Here is a 16,177-nt window from a genome sequence, read left to right on the forward strand (position 1 = left end):
GGATGGCTGTACGGGCTGTTGACGGATTCCCAAGGGCATCAGGACGGGTGCTTACACGGAAGAGCGGGGACTTGGGGACGTCCTGAGGCTGGGCTGCTCATTAAGGGTGAGCAAGGTGTGCCTGACCCGCGGGACAGTACGTGGGTCTGCAAGATGCTGGCTCAGGCGTCCCGAGGGGGGGCCGGGCGCTGGTCGGGGTCAGGCCGCATTTGCACGGGCCGGGGGAGAGTACGGGCCCCTTTGGTCCCTCCCGGCCTGGCTTTGGGACGGGGCTATAGCTGGGGGTCGTGTGCACGCGTCTGTGACTGTGGCTGGAAGCCAGGCAGCCCAGCGCAGCCCTTGACGGTTTTCTTTTTTTTTAACTGAAATCCACAGAACGTTTTAAAGCGAACGATTCACTGTCGTTTAGCACCTGCACGGTGTTGGGCCACCACCCCTTCTGTCTGGTTTCGGGGCATTTCCATCTCCTGTCAAGGAGGCCCCGTGCCCGTTAGCTGTCATTCCGTATTCCCTGCTCTCCCACCGGCCTCTGATCTGCGTTTCTGTCTTTACGGGTTTACCCGTTCTCGGTGTTTCGTGTTAGCGGAATCCTATAACGCATCGCAGGTGTCTGCGCTGCCTTCCTTTCTTCCCCTTTTTCTTCGTTTTTCAAGTGACTTCCAAGTCCCACACGCGGCTTGAAGTCGTGACTCCGAGATGGTGTCACACGCTCCAGCGACCGAGCCCGCCCAGCGCCCCTTCGTTCCTTTTCAAGGCCAAGTCGCATCCACTGTGTGGATGGACCGCGTTCTGTGCATCCAGTCACGTGGCGATGGACGTGGGGCTGTTCGTGCCTCTTGGCCGCGGCCGACAGAGCTGCCGTGACCGCTCGTGTTCGCATTTCTGTGTGAGCTGCTCTGCGCGTTCTCTCGGCTCCGTGCGCAGGGGCGCAATTGCTGGGGCGCCTGGTAACCCCGCGTGTAACATTTTGAGCACCTGCCCCCTTTTACCTTCTGGCCCCCGGTGCACGGAGGTCCCCGTCTTTTTTGTCCTCCCAACACTTGTTTTTCTCCGCGTTTCTGTTGGCGTTTACGCCATCCCGATGGGCAGAAGGGGTCTCTCTGTGGTTTGGTTTGCCTTCGGTAGCCGGTGTTTATCAGGCTGTGTAGACAAAGCCCTCTTTATGCACGTGCTCTTTGATCCTCGAGCAGCCTTACGGGGTGGGCGCCGCTCCCCCCCCCCCCCCCCCCCGCCCTCTCTGAGGAAGACACTGAGGGTCAGAGAGGTGTGGTGACTTGCCCAAGGCCACAGAGCTGCTGTTGGAGCGAGGTTTGAACCCCGGCCCCGGTGGAGCTCTGCATCGCCAGGGTCTCTGTGCGTCTCAGGCGGTTTCTCATCGGTGCCTCAGGGAGGACCAGCTTCGCGAAAGGGAGACAGTCTGCTTTCTGCCTGCCCTTTCTGGCAGTGTGCTTCTTCCATTTCTTTGCTTCGTTGTTTTTTGTTTTGGTTTGGTTTTTTGCACTTTTTGCAGGGGGATTTCTCTGTTCTGTCAGATGCTGACTGCCCTTCTGGAAGCTACTGCCAGGGGTCACTGTGGGGCTAAGGCAGCGTGGCCCTACCAGCCAGGCCTTGGTGCCGGCAGGAGCCAGGACTGGATTTTCCGGCTCTTTCCGCGTGCTCTTCTCTTGGCTGCCTTTTTGACTTCACGGCGGTTTGCTCCGCGGTCGTGGGCAGGCCGTGCGTCATGAGCGGAGAGCGTGTCTGTTCTCACTCGGGATGTTCTCAGATGGCACACACCTGGGCATCGGTCTTCTGTGTGACCCTGGGCCGGTGTCTTAGGCTCTCTGGTCTTTACTTTTCCTTTTCGGTACAAAGTAGACAGCGGCACGAAGGGACGTCCTTTACGGCGTTTGGAGGAGGACGGTCTGGTACAGAGGCCGCGAGGCAGACGAGGGTCAGAAGCTGCCTGTTAGGTGCTGGGTGCGTTGCTGGGGGCGTTGAACCCTCGTACCAGCCCTCTAGGGTGGAGGTTTCATTTTCCCCGCTGAACAGAGAAGTTCAGGAGTTACCGACTCGGCAAGTGTAGAAATAGGGCTCCAGGCTGCACACTTTGGCTCTGGAGTCCGCACGGCCTCTCCTGATGCCAATGGTACTTGTAGGGCGGATAATGGAGGGTAGCCGCCGGCTTTTCGTGGCCCCCCCCCCCCCCATCCATGCTCGCCCATGCGGTAACTTGTCAGGGAGGCCTGGAGCTGAGCCCCGTTTTACAGATAAGGAGACCGCAGCGCATCAAGGTCCAGGAGCTGCTCGCTTTTGCTCACCTGGCTCGTAAGTCGACAGAGTGGGATTCGAACCCAGGACGGCCGGCCGCACGGCCCAGAGCCTGGGGTGGGCCCTTCCCTGCTGAGCTGGGGGCCTCTGCAGGGCCCGGAGTCCCCTGGTGGGTGACTCAGAGGAAGTGGTTAGCAGCCTGACTTCCTGTGCGAGTCCGCGGGGCCTGCCGCCTGCCGGGGCCGCGGGGCCGCCCTCCGCCATGGGGGTGCTGCAGTGCGCCTTCCGCCTGCCAGGCCGCTCACCGCTGCGCTCTCCCCTTTGCCACAGCAACAGCTGGAGGAGGAGGCTGCCAAGCCCCCGGAGCCCGAGAAGCCCGTGTCGCCGCCGCCCATCGAGTCGAAGCATCGCAGCCTGGTGCAGATCATCTACGACGAGAACCGGGTACGCCCTGCCCCGGCCCGAGGCGCCCCGACTCCCTGCTCTCCTGCCTGCCCTGGGCCGGCCTCCGGGTGGGGTGCGGGTGTCGCCGCGAGGGGCCTGGCTCTCTCCCCGGGCCTCAGCGTTCCCGTCTGAGAAACGGGGACCTCTGCCGTCTCCCACGCGCACACACGGGCCTGAGCGGGAGCGGACGGGGCGGCCCGGCGTGGACCGCGGCTGGCCTGTGGGATGCGGTGTGGAAGTGTAGATGCCAGGTTGGGGGAGGGCCTCAGGGGCCAGTTGATTGGAAGGCTGAGGTGGGAAGGATTGGGCAAGCGGCTTGGCATTCGTGCCGGAGAAATTCCTGTCGCGGGGAAGACGATACTGATGTTATTGTTACGGACGATAACGGCAAACGTTAAGCGAACGGCTCCTTACATGCAGCGGGCCAGGTTCTTTACGTAGCAGTCCTGGGAGGGTGGGTACAGCGACCGTTTCCATTTAACACAGGGAGAAACTGAGGCCCAGAGACACTAGGTGACTTGTCCAGAGCCACACAGCTAGAAAGTGGTGGACCTGGGACTTGAACCTGGGGGCCATCAGGTCCTAGATCGTGAGCGCTGGCCTCTGCGGACGTTGAGGCCTGGAAGGGGCCTTTGGCATCGTAGAACACAGGGTCTGTAGCAGGCTGAGGGGGCTCCTGGGGATGTGGAGGGGCGGTGCTTGGTGATGGGAGGGGGCCCAGTCTTGGGGGAGTGGCTTAGGGCACCAGAGCAGTGTCTGCGGGGCCCGAGGTGCCCTGAAGTGGAACCCGGTGTCTGGTGAGGTGCTGAGCTCATTGTCATCCCAATCAAGCCAGCGAGAACTCAGCTTCCACGATTTAGAGTCGACTCTTTGCACGTGTACTCGGGGCCTGTGGATGTGAGTTGCCTCCCTTATTTTGCAGATGAGGAAACTGAGGCCCAGAGAGGGACCCGTTCCTTGTCTTGAGGTTACACAGTGTAGTGTGACAGATGGGGTACCTCGTCTCCCTGCCTCGTCTCCTCTGGGCCCCCACTCCCGCCCAGGGGTCCTGGCCATCTTTCCCAGCCGTCTGTGCGATAGGCTCTGCCCGGGTGCTGGGCCAGGAGGGTACTGGGGCCAGGGGGCTGCTCTGGAGCCTGGGAGCCTGTGCTTGGTGCCCGTGGCCGTAGCTCCAGGGCAGGAACCCCTGGATCAGTTGGATTGGCTATGCTTCCGCCTGTTGAGGCAGCAACAGATACGGGCCGAGACTGAGCCTGCTGGGGGCCCAGAGCTGCGTGCTGGGCCTTGCCGGGCCGGTCGCCCTCCCGTACCCTGGCCCCGTCACAAGACGATGGGGGCGCTGAGGGGTCATGTATGCTTTAGCTGGGTGCCCGTGGGTTCACGTCGCATCTTTATCACGCCTTGGCCGGGTGACCTTGGGCAAGTTACTTAAACCTCCCTGTGGCTCACTGCAAAGCGATGATGGTTCCGGCACCTTCCTTGCACGGCGGCGTGGGAATCGAATGAGCTCCTCATGTAGCGCCCTTAGAGCAACGCCTGGCGGTGAGCGACTGCTGTTTGGTGTTTGTTGTGGCCATGCTTCTTTTCTGGTGATTGTTTATGTTTTGCAGGATTTCACTTAATTCCCACAAGATCTGTACCAAACAGGCACTCTCTCCATTTTACTCATTAAGAAATCGGGGCCCAGAGAGGGAAGGTGAACTTCTTGAGGTTGCACAGCAAGTGAGCGTTGTGGCTGGGAATCAGAGTCAGGACTGAGCCGACTCCAAGAGCCTGTGGTGGGGAGGACTGGGGCAGGGCTCCCGCGTGTCGCCCCAGGCGGCTCCCCTGCCTACCGCCAACCCCCCCACCCCCACCCCCCCGCCCTCCGATCCTCGGGTGACAGGGCAGGCGTGCTTCTCTCCAGCAGCTGTGGAGGCAAGTTGGTGGCTCTGCTCAGGATGTCACCACACTGCCCTTGGTCCTTGCCAGGGGCTGGCACTCCAGCAGGCTGCAGCCCCGAGCCCTCCGGGACCGGGCGAACGCAGAGGCACAGGCCTTTGGTGCCCCCGTGGGAAGCCTGGCCCGCCTTTCCCTGGGGTTTGTCCTTCAGGTCACACCAGGTTCTCCCCAAAGAGCTGTGGCTGCAGATCCCATGGGTCTTTGGCTCCTCAGCCCAGCACTTCCCTCCCCCAAGAGCAATTCACACACCCCCTCCCGGTTCTTAGCCAGGATGGTCTCCCTGCCAGAATTGCCGCCTCCTTCTGTCCAGGGTTCAGGTTTTCTGCAGCTTCTGTGTGAGTGGGCAGGCGGAGGGGGGGGGGGGGGGGGGGGGGGAGAGGAGGGGGGGCTTGGATCCCAGGCCGGCCGCCACCCGGATGAGCTGGGCCATTTGTTTTAGTCTCGGGTCTTTGGCTGCTCTGGGTCCCGGCCGCGTTCTTGAAGTCACAGGGTTGGATGTGACCGAGATCGTGGCTGGGGGGGCTTTGTAAACTGCAAAGTGCCGTACCAGGAAGGGTCTGGTGAGTCAAGACTCTTGGATGCAAGAGACAAAAACTCAGCTCAAATTGGTTGAGGCTGGACGGGGTCTATTGAGTCTTGTAATGAAATTACCATGAAATTGGTTATTTCAGGTATGGGTGGATCCAGGCCCTCAAATAAGATGTCGGGGAGCTCTGTGTCCCCATCCCCGCTTTCCCCGCGTGCCGGAAAGCCTGCTGCAGCTCGAGGTGCCCCCACCTCCCAGGGCACTTAGGAAACAGTCCCAGGGCTGGTGCTCACTGGCTGGCTGGAGTCACATGCTCGTTTCTCAGCCAATACCCAGCGTGGGGTGGGGGGGGGGGGGTCCGACTATACTGAGTGGTCAGGGCTGGGACTCAGCCCTGCCCTTGGAGACTGACCGCTGCCCCACTCCCAGGGCTAGATGCAGGGAGGGGGATTCTCCCAAGAAGAGCTTGGGACTTGCAGGCACTTGCAGCCTGTGCCCCCCACCCCGGGCTGGTGATTACCACGATGGGGCCCCAGGGTGCTGGCATTGCCCCGTCTGCTCCCACACCCCAGGCTGGGGGCTTCCTGCCCACATTCGTGATTTCATTCCGATGTCCTCGTGGTGTAGCTGTGGCTGGGTTAGGTTACATGACGCTCCGTGATTTCCCCGAGGCCTCATAGCTAGTGAGCGGCCGCTTAGGACTTGAACCCTGGCTCCCCAGCTCCCGGGGGGCTGAAAGCAGGCCCCTGCCGGGCAAGTTCAGGTTCTCTGGGGGCATTAGACACATTCTCTTCATTCGTTCGTTTATTCATCCATTCGGCAGCCCTGTAATTGAACACTTGCTCTGTGCCCACCGCCGTTCCAGGCAGCGATGCACAGCGGTGACCTTGGCCCACTGGCATTAACTCTGTGGTCTGGGAGACATAATCACACCCACACATCACACCGTGGATCCCAGAGTGGATCCCAGAATTTTGCCCCTCGTTGTCGCTGATTCCCCTTTTTCTCCCTTCATTTATGCTCCCACTCTGCCCCAGCCCCACCTGCCTTTGTTCTTCCTGCCTCAGGGCCTTTGCACTGGCTGTGCCCTTTGCCTGGAGCTCCTTTTTCCCACTAGGCTCACTTGCTCCTTCAGCAGTTTGCTCAAACCTCCCCTTTTCAGCAAGGCCCATTTTGTCTCTCTGTTTAATCCTGAAAAGCTTCAAGAGACGGGTCTCCTCTTCCTGGCTTTGAGCTTCTCTTTTGCCCTTGTTCCCCCTCAGCTGGGCGTGGTTCATATTTTATTGTTCATTTTGCTTATCGTAAGCAGAAGTTCTGTGAGGGCAGGGATCTTTGTCTCCCCAGCACCTGGAACAGTGCCTGGCACATAGTAGGTACTCAGTAAACATTTTTTGAATAAATGAAGGATGATAGAGGGGAGGGGAGACACTTCCCCCTGGAAGGGTCGTCTGGTTTTGGGGGTGCCGAGGTTGGTCCCTGGCCCCAGTGGAGGTTAGCGTGGAGGTTGGGGGGGGGGGTTCCTCCCTGCGGGCTGAGCCTCAGGGCCTGGAGGCTGGGTGGGCAGGAAGCCCCTCAGCTGCCTTTGGCAGGAGCAGCCAGAACTTCCCGCCCCTTGGGGGATCAATAGGATTAAATTTTAATCCTCCTTCCTTTCCTGCTGGTTCCTCTGAGAGGTGGATGACAAGGGTCTGTCTCTAAATGCCTTGCCGGCTGGAAAACGCAGCTTCCCTGCCGGGCACGGCCTGCCTGGCTTTTCTGCGTCTTGGACTCTGGCTCATTATCCATTCGGGGCACATGGATGAGGCGCCCAGCACGCACAGCGGGAGCCAGCTGAGCAAGGCTTTTCCTGCCTCCCAGGAGCTGCCTGTGTGGGCGGGGCCGGGCAGGTGCACACAGATGCCGAGCGGGCAGGAGGCAGTGTTTCTGCAGGCCCCTGGGGGCAGGACTAGGCGGGGAGGGGGGAGGGTGGTGGGCCAGGATTGGGAAAGGCTTCTTGGAAGCAGTGGGTGGGCCCTCACCCCTGAGGAGGAGGGCGTTCGGGTGTGTGGGGGTCACAGCACAAGCCAAGGCTCAGCAAAGGGACAGGATCTCCTTTGATCTTCAAGGGGAGCGTGTGAGGGGCGGGAGGTAAGGCCTACGGGTCTAGGATCATGTCCACGCTTCAGGGTTCTGGTAAAGCAAACACATGAGGCGTACAAATAAACGCCAGTTTGCCTGGGGCTGACTCTAGAGGAACTTGGGGCCCTGGGCAATTGAGGCAGGCTTCCCGGCGGAAGCAGGACTTGAACTAGGTGTGCAGAAACGGGCACTATCGGCACAAGGCGGAAGGACATTTCCAGGGCGGACGACCCCCACCTGTTCCGAACATGGTGGGGAGGCTGAACTTACGGGGGCCGAGCACATGCAGGCACATAGGTGCACACGGGTGTGTGGGTGGACCCCTCTGGGTGACTGTGTGCACGTGCACGAATGTGAGTGTGTGCGAGACCGTGCCCGTGGGGCACACCTGAGGTTATCTGTGCATCGCTGGGCGACGAGGAAGCCAGAGAGTAAGAGCCACATCTCGCGTCTCCCGTTTCCGGCATCTTACTAGTAAGGTTTTTATGTAACGTGATTAGGGGCGCCTCGCTGGCTTAGTCGGCAGAGCACGTGACTCTTGATCTCGGGGCCGTGAGTTCAAGCCCCACATTGGGCTACTTTAAAAATAAAGAAATGGAAAGAAAATAAACATCTAATACGATTAGGGGTGAGCAGGACAGAAACGGATAATGCTGTCGGTAATGATGCTGATGAGAGTATCCGTAGCTGAGACCAGGAAGCATTTTCTAGAGCATTTTGGGGGTCCAGGCGCCCCGATGCCCAGCTTCAGACTCCCCCAGCCCATCCTGCGTTGGGATTCAGGGCTTTCAGAGCGCTGGCTCTGGTCCAGCCCCCAGCGTGGACACCTGCGCCGGGCTCCCGCCTCCGTGCGCCGTGTCCGGGTCGGGCCATCCCTGCCACTCCCGGGGTCCAGAGTTCCTCCAGGTTTCCTCCTCTGCACGTAGAGAGTGTCGGCCTAACGAGTACGTTAGGACGGATTCTGCCTCCCCGCCACGTCTCCCCCGTCACGCCCCGTGAACGCTCTGGGCAGCGTGTCGAGGCCCCGCGTACAGATGTGTGTGCTCAACTTCCGGGGTAAGTGCTGGTCGGAAACGCTGCCGGGCTTGGCACGTGGGCCCGTGGGGGGTGGGGGAGGGGCGCCGGGGTCTCGGGCTTTCCGGGCGGGTGGGTGCGTGGGCGCTGCCCCCACTGCGCGCGAAGGGGTTGGGGCCTGGTAGAACAGGGATCTGTGGCAGGGGGGTGGTGGGGTGAGGCTCCGAGCCCCTGCCCGAGAGGAGGGGTGTGTGTGCGCGCGTGTGTGTGCGTGTCGCTGTGACTCGTGTGCACGTACGGGACGTTATCGCGGTTTTTGTGCATTTCCACACCCACGCCTCCGCAGGCACCCTTGTGCGACCTGTGCAGATGTGCGCAAGTGGGTGTGCTTGGGGCGCGTGTGTGGTTGGTCGTTTACACTTCGCGGATACGCACGTGCCCGCACCTAGCGCATGTGGCCGTGGGCGTGGGTGTGAGTCGGCCTGTGTGGCACCCACGTGTGCGCACGTCTGCGCCTTTGTAGACGGAGGCGCGGTGTTGCCCACGTGGGCGGGGCTCGCGTGCACCTCTCTGTGCAGGTGACCCAGGCACAGCCCCCAGGCTCTGTGGCCACGTGGACCCCGGGGCCCCCTGCAGGAGTGCGGGGTCTCGAGCGAGACCCTCACCTGAGCCCCCACGTCTGGTGAGAGCCCCTGCCCCTCCCTTCCTGTTGGCCCGAGCTTCTGGGTTTGTCCTCCGCACGGGAGCCGCCGGCAGTGGCCTCCCAAAGGCCAGGCGCAGCGGGGGCCCCGTGGACCCTCTGAGGGGTTTGGCTTCGGTCGTCAAGGTGGGGAGAGGCTGTCCGCCGAGGGGGCGGGAGGGAGCTTCTGGCGCGGTGCTGAATCCACGGCCCGCACCTGTGCTCCCCACCGTGCTCCTTGCTGGGGGCGGGGGGGGGGGGGCCCATTTGAAGGGGTCCGTTAAGAGAGACTTGGTTCCTTGCAGGACGTCCTTGTAAAAGTCCTGGGGGGTTGGTGCCTGGAGTGAGTGTGGCCGTTTTGCAGATGGGGAGACTAAGGCCCAGGTCAGTGCAGCGGCTTGCCGACTGTAGAGTACAGCTGACTCCTAGACGTTGCCGCCGGTGGCCAGGTTGTGGCCGGAGAGCCCAAGAGGCAGGACCTCCCTCCGGCCCCCCCCCCCCCCCCCCCCGCCGTGAACTGGCCAGCGATTCCTCCCACTCCACCCCTGCAGGCTGAGCCAAGAAGCGGGGTTGGGCCGAACGGAGCAGGGGCAGGAGCAGGGGTGTGGTGGCGGGAGGAGAGGAAGCGCCCCCAGCGAGGCACGAGGAGGTGGGGGTGCTGGTTCAGGGCCTGCCGGGTCGCAGCCTCTGCCTGGCGCGTGTCGGGGCCACCGAGTGCGAGCCGAGGCCCTGTGCTTCCTGTCCGTAGCTAGCCCTTCTGTGGCACCTACTGTGTGCCAGATCCTGGTTTCGGAGCGTTCCTTCCAGCTGCCTGAGGCGGTGCCGTTGTGACCCGTCTTGTAGAGGAGGAAGCTGAGGCCCAGGGAGGTGGAGGGACTCGCCCGAGGCCGCGCGGTTAGCGGACTTGAACCCAGGCCAGCTGGCTGTGACGCGCTTGCTCCGGGGCGCCGCGCTCTCCAGCCTTTCCGGTGCCGCGGCATCTCTGGGACGGTTTCACGGAGGGTTTCTTCGGGTAAGCTGTGGGTGTGCCCTCCTCCGGAGACCGAGTCGTGCCTTAAAGGGCCCCAGGGTTGCCGAGGGCCGAGCAGTGGGGCCCGGGGAAGTGTTGGGAGCACGCTCTGCCTGCTCCCCCGCGTTCCAGGCGGCTTTGGCAGGTTAGGAGGGGACTCTTCCCTGCTCTCTTCTCCAGGGGCTGCCGGGAGCCCCCCTCTCTAGGTGCCCGCGTTCCTGAGAGCGAGGATGTGGTCGAAGCTGGAATCTGCTACGGTTCATAGGACGCAGGCTTCTGGAGCTCCCGCCGTGGGCACTGGGCCCAGATCCAGGACCCCTGCTTACCTGTGTGATGTGGCAGTTGCTAGTGGCCTGGCCCCTCCAGCCGTGCCCTTCCTGCTTTTGGCATTTCTTTTTTTTATCTAGATGAGAAGTTGCCGCTGATCCCCACAGAACCTCGGGAATGCACAGAAACTCCTATTCATCCATCAAAACCCACCTCATGTATCCCTCCTGTTACCTTTCTGGAGAAGCTGTGCCTTGCCTGTGCACCATACGTACCTCTCTCTGCCCGAGCAGACTAGCCCTGTCCTCACTGTCCTTGACCAGCTGCTCTAATGTTAGACTTCGGTTTATTGCAGGCAGGGGCTGGGTCTCATTCATTCCATGTTTTGCCCCAGTGCTTTATTTTTCTTTCTGTATTTTTTTTTTCAAGGTTATTTCTTCATTTCGAGAGAGAGCAAGCGAGCAGGGAGGGGCAGAGAGAGGGAGAGAGAGAATCCCAAGCAGGCTCTGCACTGCCCGCGCGGAGCCCGACCGATGTGCGGCTCAAGCCCACGAAATGTGAGGTCATGATCTGAGCTGAAGCCGGGAGTCAGGTGCTCAACCGACTGAGCCCCCCGGGTGCCCCTGCCGCAGTGCTTAATACAGAGTGGGCCCGCAGGAAGCGTTTGGGGGGCTGATGTATCCCTCCCCCACCCCCTACCCATTTCTTCACTTGACCTGCTTCAGGAATTCTCCCGTCTTCAGCCGCATGGTGACACTTTCTCTTGCTTTGAGGTACGGCCAGGGCAGGGACACCTGTCCCCCAGCATCAGACATACTGGTCCCAAGCTTAGGGGTGGCCCTGCGTGGGACCTGACCTTTGTCTTTCTTTCTTCTCGGAGTCCGGAGATGAGAAAGACCTTTTCCTTACACGATCTTTCTGTGCCTCAGTTTCGTAGTATGTTAAACGGGGACGTGTCATTTATGCGCCTCGCGTTGTGTTTGGGTGCGACTTAAATACTGATAACGCCTGCTTTGTGCTCAATGCTTGGCTCGTAGCAGGTCCCTGATAAAGTGGCCGTCGTTACAGTGATAGATCGCCCCCTGATATTTTGGCCCCCAGCCACACGCTGAGGCTGCTGGTCTCGGGGTTTTGGCTGTGCACAAAGGGGGCTGAGAGCATGGCTTGTTCATGGGTGGGCTGGGCCCAGGGCTCTAGGCGGAGCTCGTTCTAGGTGCCAGCTTGAGCCCACCTACACACCCACTGTCTGTCTGTCACGGGGAGCCAGGAGAGGGGGAGCGGGCCGGCTGGCTCCCGGCCCCCCTCCCCCCTGCCGCGACACCGGGAGCCTGCGCCTCGAATTCTGTTGTCAGCCACGTTCCCCGGGGCTCGGGGTCACCCTCTTTTAGTGGGTCTGGATTTGGGGATCGTCAGAGGTAACTTGCTCGGCCGCCCGGCTCCCTCCGGATACCGGATGGCCTCCCTGAGTTTGGCTGAGTCGGGAGCACCGGCCTTTCCCGGCCGCGAGAGGACTTAGGTCTCCCACGTGCGTGCCGTGGGCACCCCGCTTCGCGTGGCACGCGGTGGCCCGGACCCGACGCAAACCCCGCCGAAGCCGCGGTCCGCGGTTCTCTGCGCACCCCTTCCCCCACCTGGCCCCGGGCCATCCTCTGGGCCTCCCGAGAGCAGGCCCTGGTGGTCCCGGGCCGGGGGCCCGCGGGGCCTGGCGGAGGCACAATGTCCGCCTTCATGGCCGGGCCGGAGGTCCAGCCTGCTGCAGTCACAGCCACTGAGCACTTTCTGCCACATGTTCCTGTTTTCCTAATAAGTCCTGGGTTGTGAGTGGGGAGGGAGGCGGGGAGGCCCCAGGGCAGCTCAGAAATAGTCACATGATTGTGAAATACAAGAATCCTAGAAAGGGTATCTCTGAGAGCCTCTGTGTCCCCCCCGCCCCCCCACTCCCTGGCTGGCGCACTAGCTCTGAGGTAATCGCAGACACCCAGCCAGCTTCCAAGTGAAGGAAGGCATCTTGGGCCTGGCGGAGTGGCCTGCTGGCGGGGAGCCGTGCCCACAGCGCTGTGCCCCGGCCGGGGGGGGGGGGGGCGGGCGGGGGTTGGGCCTGAGGGTTGGGGGGGGCCAGGCAACGGAGAACACCGTGCGTCTGTTGGAATCGAAACTTGGCCGGCTTGCCAGGGACGCCGCAGGGGTATTGAGGCCCCTCTGTTTGTCTCCAGCGTGGGGAGGGCTTGCGGGGGGACCCTGGCGCCCCCTCCCCCCCCCGCCCCCCCACCCCGGGGCCGTGGATTGGCTGCTGGGCTGGGCAGCTGCCTGCTGTTCCGGAGACCTCTATTTATAATCTGTTCTGTTTTTTGTTTTTTTTTTTTTTTTTTTTTTTTTTTTTTAATTTCTCCTCCTCCCCGTCACCCTGCAGAAGAAGGCTGAAGCCGCCCATCGGATTCTGGAAGGCCTGGGGCCTCAGGTGGAGCTGGTGAGCTGGGGAGGGGGGGGTGCGGGGGGGGGCAGCTCTGGGCAGGGGTGGCCGGAGAGGTGGGCAGGGAGGCAGGTGGGCGTGGAGGGGAAGGAGGAAGTCGGCTGTTGCCAAGGCGGCCCGGTCCCCTGGGGAGGCAGGAAATAGACGCTTCTGATAAGGGGGACTGGCCGATAGCGGGGCGGGTGGGGGGTGGGGAGGCGGGGAGCTGGCTGTCCCGCGGCCAGGACCCACTGGAGTCCCCCCCCCCCCCGTCGGGCTAGCTCAGCGTGGGAAGCCTTGCTCTGGGCCGGATGATCTCTGCCAGCTCATCGCCGTGGGGACCCAAGCTCGGTTTCCCCGTCTGTGAGATGGGGATAGTAACCTCTGTCCCCTGGGGCTGCAGTGCGGATCGGCCGGGTTAGCGTTTGCGAAGCGCGTAGCGTGGGTGCCTGATGGACAGTGAGTGCTGAGCGTTCGCTGGTATTCGCACCCGTGTGACGGGGGTCGGTGGCCTTTGCCCGGTGGGAAGATGCCATGTGGGTGGCAGGGCTGGGAAGCCGGCCCCGGGCCTCTCCTCTCTCAGGCCCTCTGTCACCTTCGTGTGTCACCAGAGAGACACATGGAGGGAACGTGGACACTCTCAGCTGGTGGGAAACCTCAGCCCAGGAGGAGTGGTCAGAGCCCCAGCTGCCCAGGCCCAGTCAGCGCCCCACTGGGGCGGCGTGCAGGGACACACGCACGCACACAAGGTGGCCGCGAGGGTCCCCGTGCACGCGGACGCTCCCGCCTGATACGGTCTTACGCGTTCGGAGCCTAATTTTAAACTCGGCTCCACCGTGTGTTTGCTGAGTGGCCTTGGGGAGAGAGGACTCGGTTTCCTCTTCTGTGAAATGGGAACACCATGATCTTTGGGACGGGGGGGGGGGGGGGGGGCGGCGGTTCAGTGAAATGATGCCCCGTGAGGCTCACGTAGCACACCCTTGCCCTGCACTCGGAGGCCGTGAACACGTAGAGGGTTGAACTCTTTGCTCCTGGGGCTTTTTCTTCGGTGGCCGCTGCTCTCTGGCCTGGAGTCCTTGCGCTCAGGCCACTGCGAATCGGGGAGTGGCCCCAGGTCCTCAGGTCCTCCCGGAGGGCAGGGCCAGGCAGGCAGTAGGGTGCTCCCGAGGCGAGGGGGGCAGGGCCTAGGGCCCCTCTGGGATGGGTGGCAGGCTCCCCTTCCATTTGGGGGGCTTGCTTTCCCTGTTGGGTGTGATTTCTGGGGTGTCTCTAGGACCCTCGTTTTTTTTTGTCTTTTTTTTTTTTTTACATTTACTTATTTTTGAGAGACAGAGTGAGACAATGTGAGAGCAGGGGAGGGGCAGAGAGAGAGGGAGACACAGGATCAGAAGCAGGCTCCAGGCCCTGAGCTGTCAGCACAGAGCCCGACGTGGGGTCGAACCCACAAACCGTGAAATCATGACCTGAGCCGAAGTCGGACGCTCAACCAACTGAGCCACCCAGGCGCCCCAAGACCCTTGTTTTTTAAAAAATAGCCTTACTGAGATGTTCACGTGCTATGCGATTCATCAGTTTAAAGTATACAGGGGCGCCCGGGCAGCTCAGTCGGTTATGCATCCAACTCTTGATTTCAGCTCAGGTCATGATCCCGGGGTCTCCAGATGGAGCCCTGCTTTGGGCTCTGGCCTGAGCGTGGAGACTAAGATTTCCCCTCTCCCTCTCCCTCTCTCTCTCCCTCTCTCTCTCTCTCTCAAAAGTGTGCAGTTCAGTACTTTCTAGGATATTCGTGGGTGTTCAGAACGTTTCACCGTCCGAGAAAGCACTTAGTGTCCTTAGCTATCCCCTCCTTATCTTTCCGTTCCTCTCCTGTCCCCGCCTCCCACCGCTAACTTACTTTCTGTCCCTACGGGCTTGCCTGCTGGAGAGCTCGTATCAATGGACTCACACACTGTGTGGCCTCTTGTGACTGGCTTCTTTCACTCCCCCTCACGCCCCCGAGGTTGGTCCGGGTTGTAGCAGGGTGTCTATGCCTCGTTCCTGTCGACGGCTGAATGATATTCCATTGTACGGATAGACCCTATCTGTTGGGCCATTTATGCACCAGCAGGCGTTATGCTGTGTGCTTGCTTTTGGCTGTTACAGGGGCTGCGGACATTAATGCACAAGTTTCATTTTTATTTTTTTTTTTATTTTGAGAGAGCGAGCGAGCCGGGGCCTGAGCAGGGGAGGGGCAGAGAGAGAGAGAGGGAGACGCAGAATCGGAAGTGGGCTCCGGGCTCCGAGCCGTCAGCACAGAGCCCGACGCGGGGCTCGAACCCACGAACCGCGAGATCATGACCTGAGCCGAAGTCGGAGGCTCAACCGGCTGAGCCCCCCAGGCGCCCCAGGACACAAGTTTTTGCATGGACAGCTTTTCTTTGCCCTCTCATGTACACCTGGGACTGGAATTGGTGGGCCGTGTTCATTCCATGTTTAGCCTCTTGAGGAATTGCCAGACCGCTTTGTGAGTTGTGCCCCGTCTTCCGTTCCCACCGGTAAGCTGCTTCTTGCCTCAGTTTCCCCTTCTTGGCGATGAGGATGGCGGGACCAGAGGTGGTGCCCAGCCGTTTCCGGACCTGGCTGCTCTCCCTTTCCCCTTCCTGACCTGATCAGTCCCAGGGGCCTCCTGAGGGGGGGCGGGGGGGGGGGTTGCGAATGAAGGTCGCTGTGTCCGGATGCCCGAGGAACGCCAGTGAGGGAGGCAGGGTCGGTTTCCCGTGACGGTCTCCCTGTGAGTGGGGCAGGGCATCTGCTGGGCTCAGTCCGTGTGATTCTTTTTTGGGTCTCCGTGGGTGAGGGGGTTGTCCGCTGCTTGGGGGTCTCAGAGCGGAGACTTCCTCAAGGCTAGAGGCACAGGAGGCCGCGGTCTGGAGTGTCTGCCTGGTGGGCCGTGTGGTCGTCCCTGGAACCCTCTGGAAGTCAGTGGATTCTTGGCTCGGTGGCTCTCGGTGGGGCCGAGGAGGAGACGCCCACAGACAGGGGGCCTGCTGGTGTTAGGCCTGTCCATTCTCTAGATGAGGCTCAGACCAGTGCCTTGTTTAGGGCCATGCAGCAAGAGTTGAGGCAGGGAGGTGAGCCGAGCCTGTGGGGCTGTGGCCAGCCGCATCTGCACGGGTCTGCACTCTGTCTGGTCACCAAAAGGCCCCAGTGGCCGGAGGTGTGCTCCAAGGAGAGGCAGCTCAGAGGCGTATGTACCCTGTGCCCGGGCTCCTCCCTGGAGGGCCCGGTGCTGCGGACCCTCGGCCTGCGGTCACTGGGCTGTACCACTGTGGGATCCATTTCCGGGGGGCGGGGGAGGGGCTCTCTCATCTGTGGCCAGGGAGCCCCTAGCCCAGGGAGAGGCTGCCGGGCCTCAGGGACCCGGATGGTGCTGTCTGACCTCGCTGGGGTGGGAGGGAGGAGGCCTGGGCCTAGGAGAAATTTGCTCTGGAAAGGAAGAAG

At 61.6% G+C, this 16,177-nt stretch overlaps 1 protein-coding gene across 26 annotated transcripts in view; it reads left to right on the forward strand.

Moving 5' to 3' along the window:
• NCOR2 (nuclear receptor corepressor 2) overlaps positions 1–16,177 on the forward strand; it is a 218,807-nt gene that overhangs the window by 87,927 nt on the left and 114,703 nt on the right. For 25 of the 26 annotated variants that reach the window (XM_042910781.1, XM_042910758.1, XM_042910764.1 and 22 more), the window contains 2 exons: positions 2,581–2,694; positions 12,659–12,715. In XM_042910781.1, coding sequence (XP_042766715.1) covers positions 2,581–2,694; positions 12,659–12,715 — 171 coding nt within the window. Of the gene's footprint in view, positions 1–2,580; positions 2,695–12,658; positions 12,716–15,030; positions 15,232–16,177 lie in introns of those variants that run through there. The other variant, XM_042910780.1, reaches the window with a different exon arrangement.

This window comes from Panthera leo, chromosome D3 (assembly GCF_018350215.1).
Source record: "Panthera leo isolate Ple1 chromosome D3, P.leo_Ple1_pat1.1, whole genome shotgun sequence".
NCBI lineage: Eukaryota > Metazoa > Chordata > Mammalia > Carnivora > Felidae > Panthera > Panthera leo.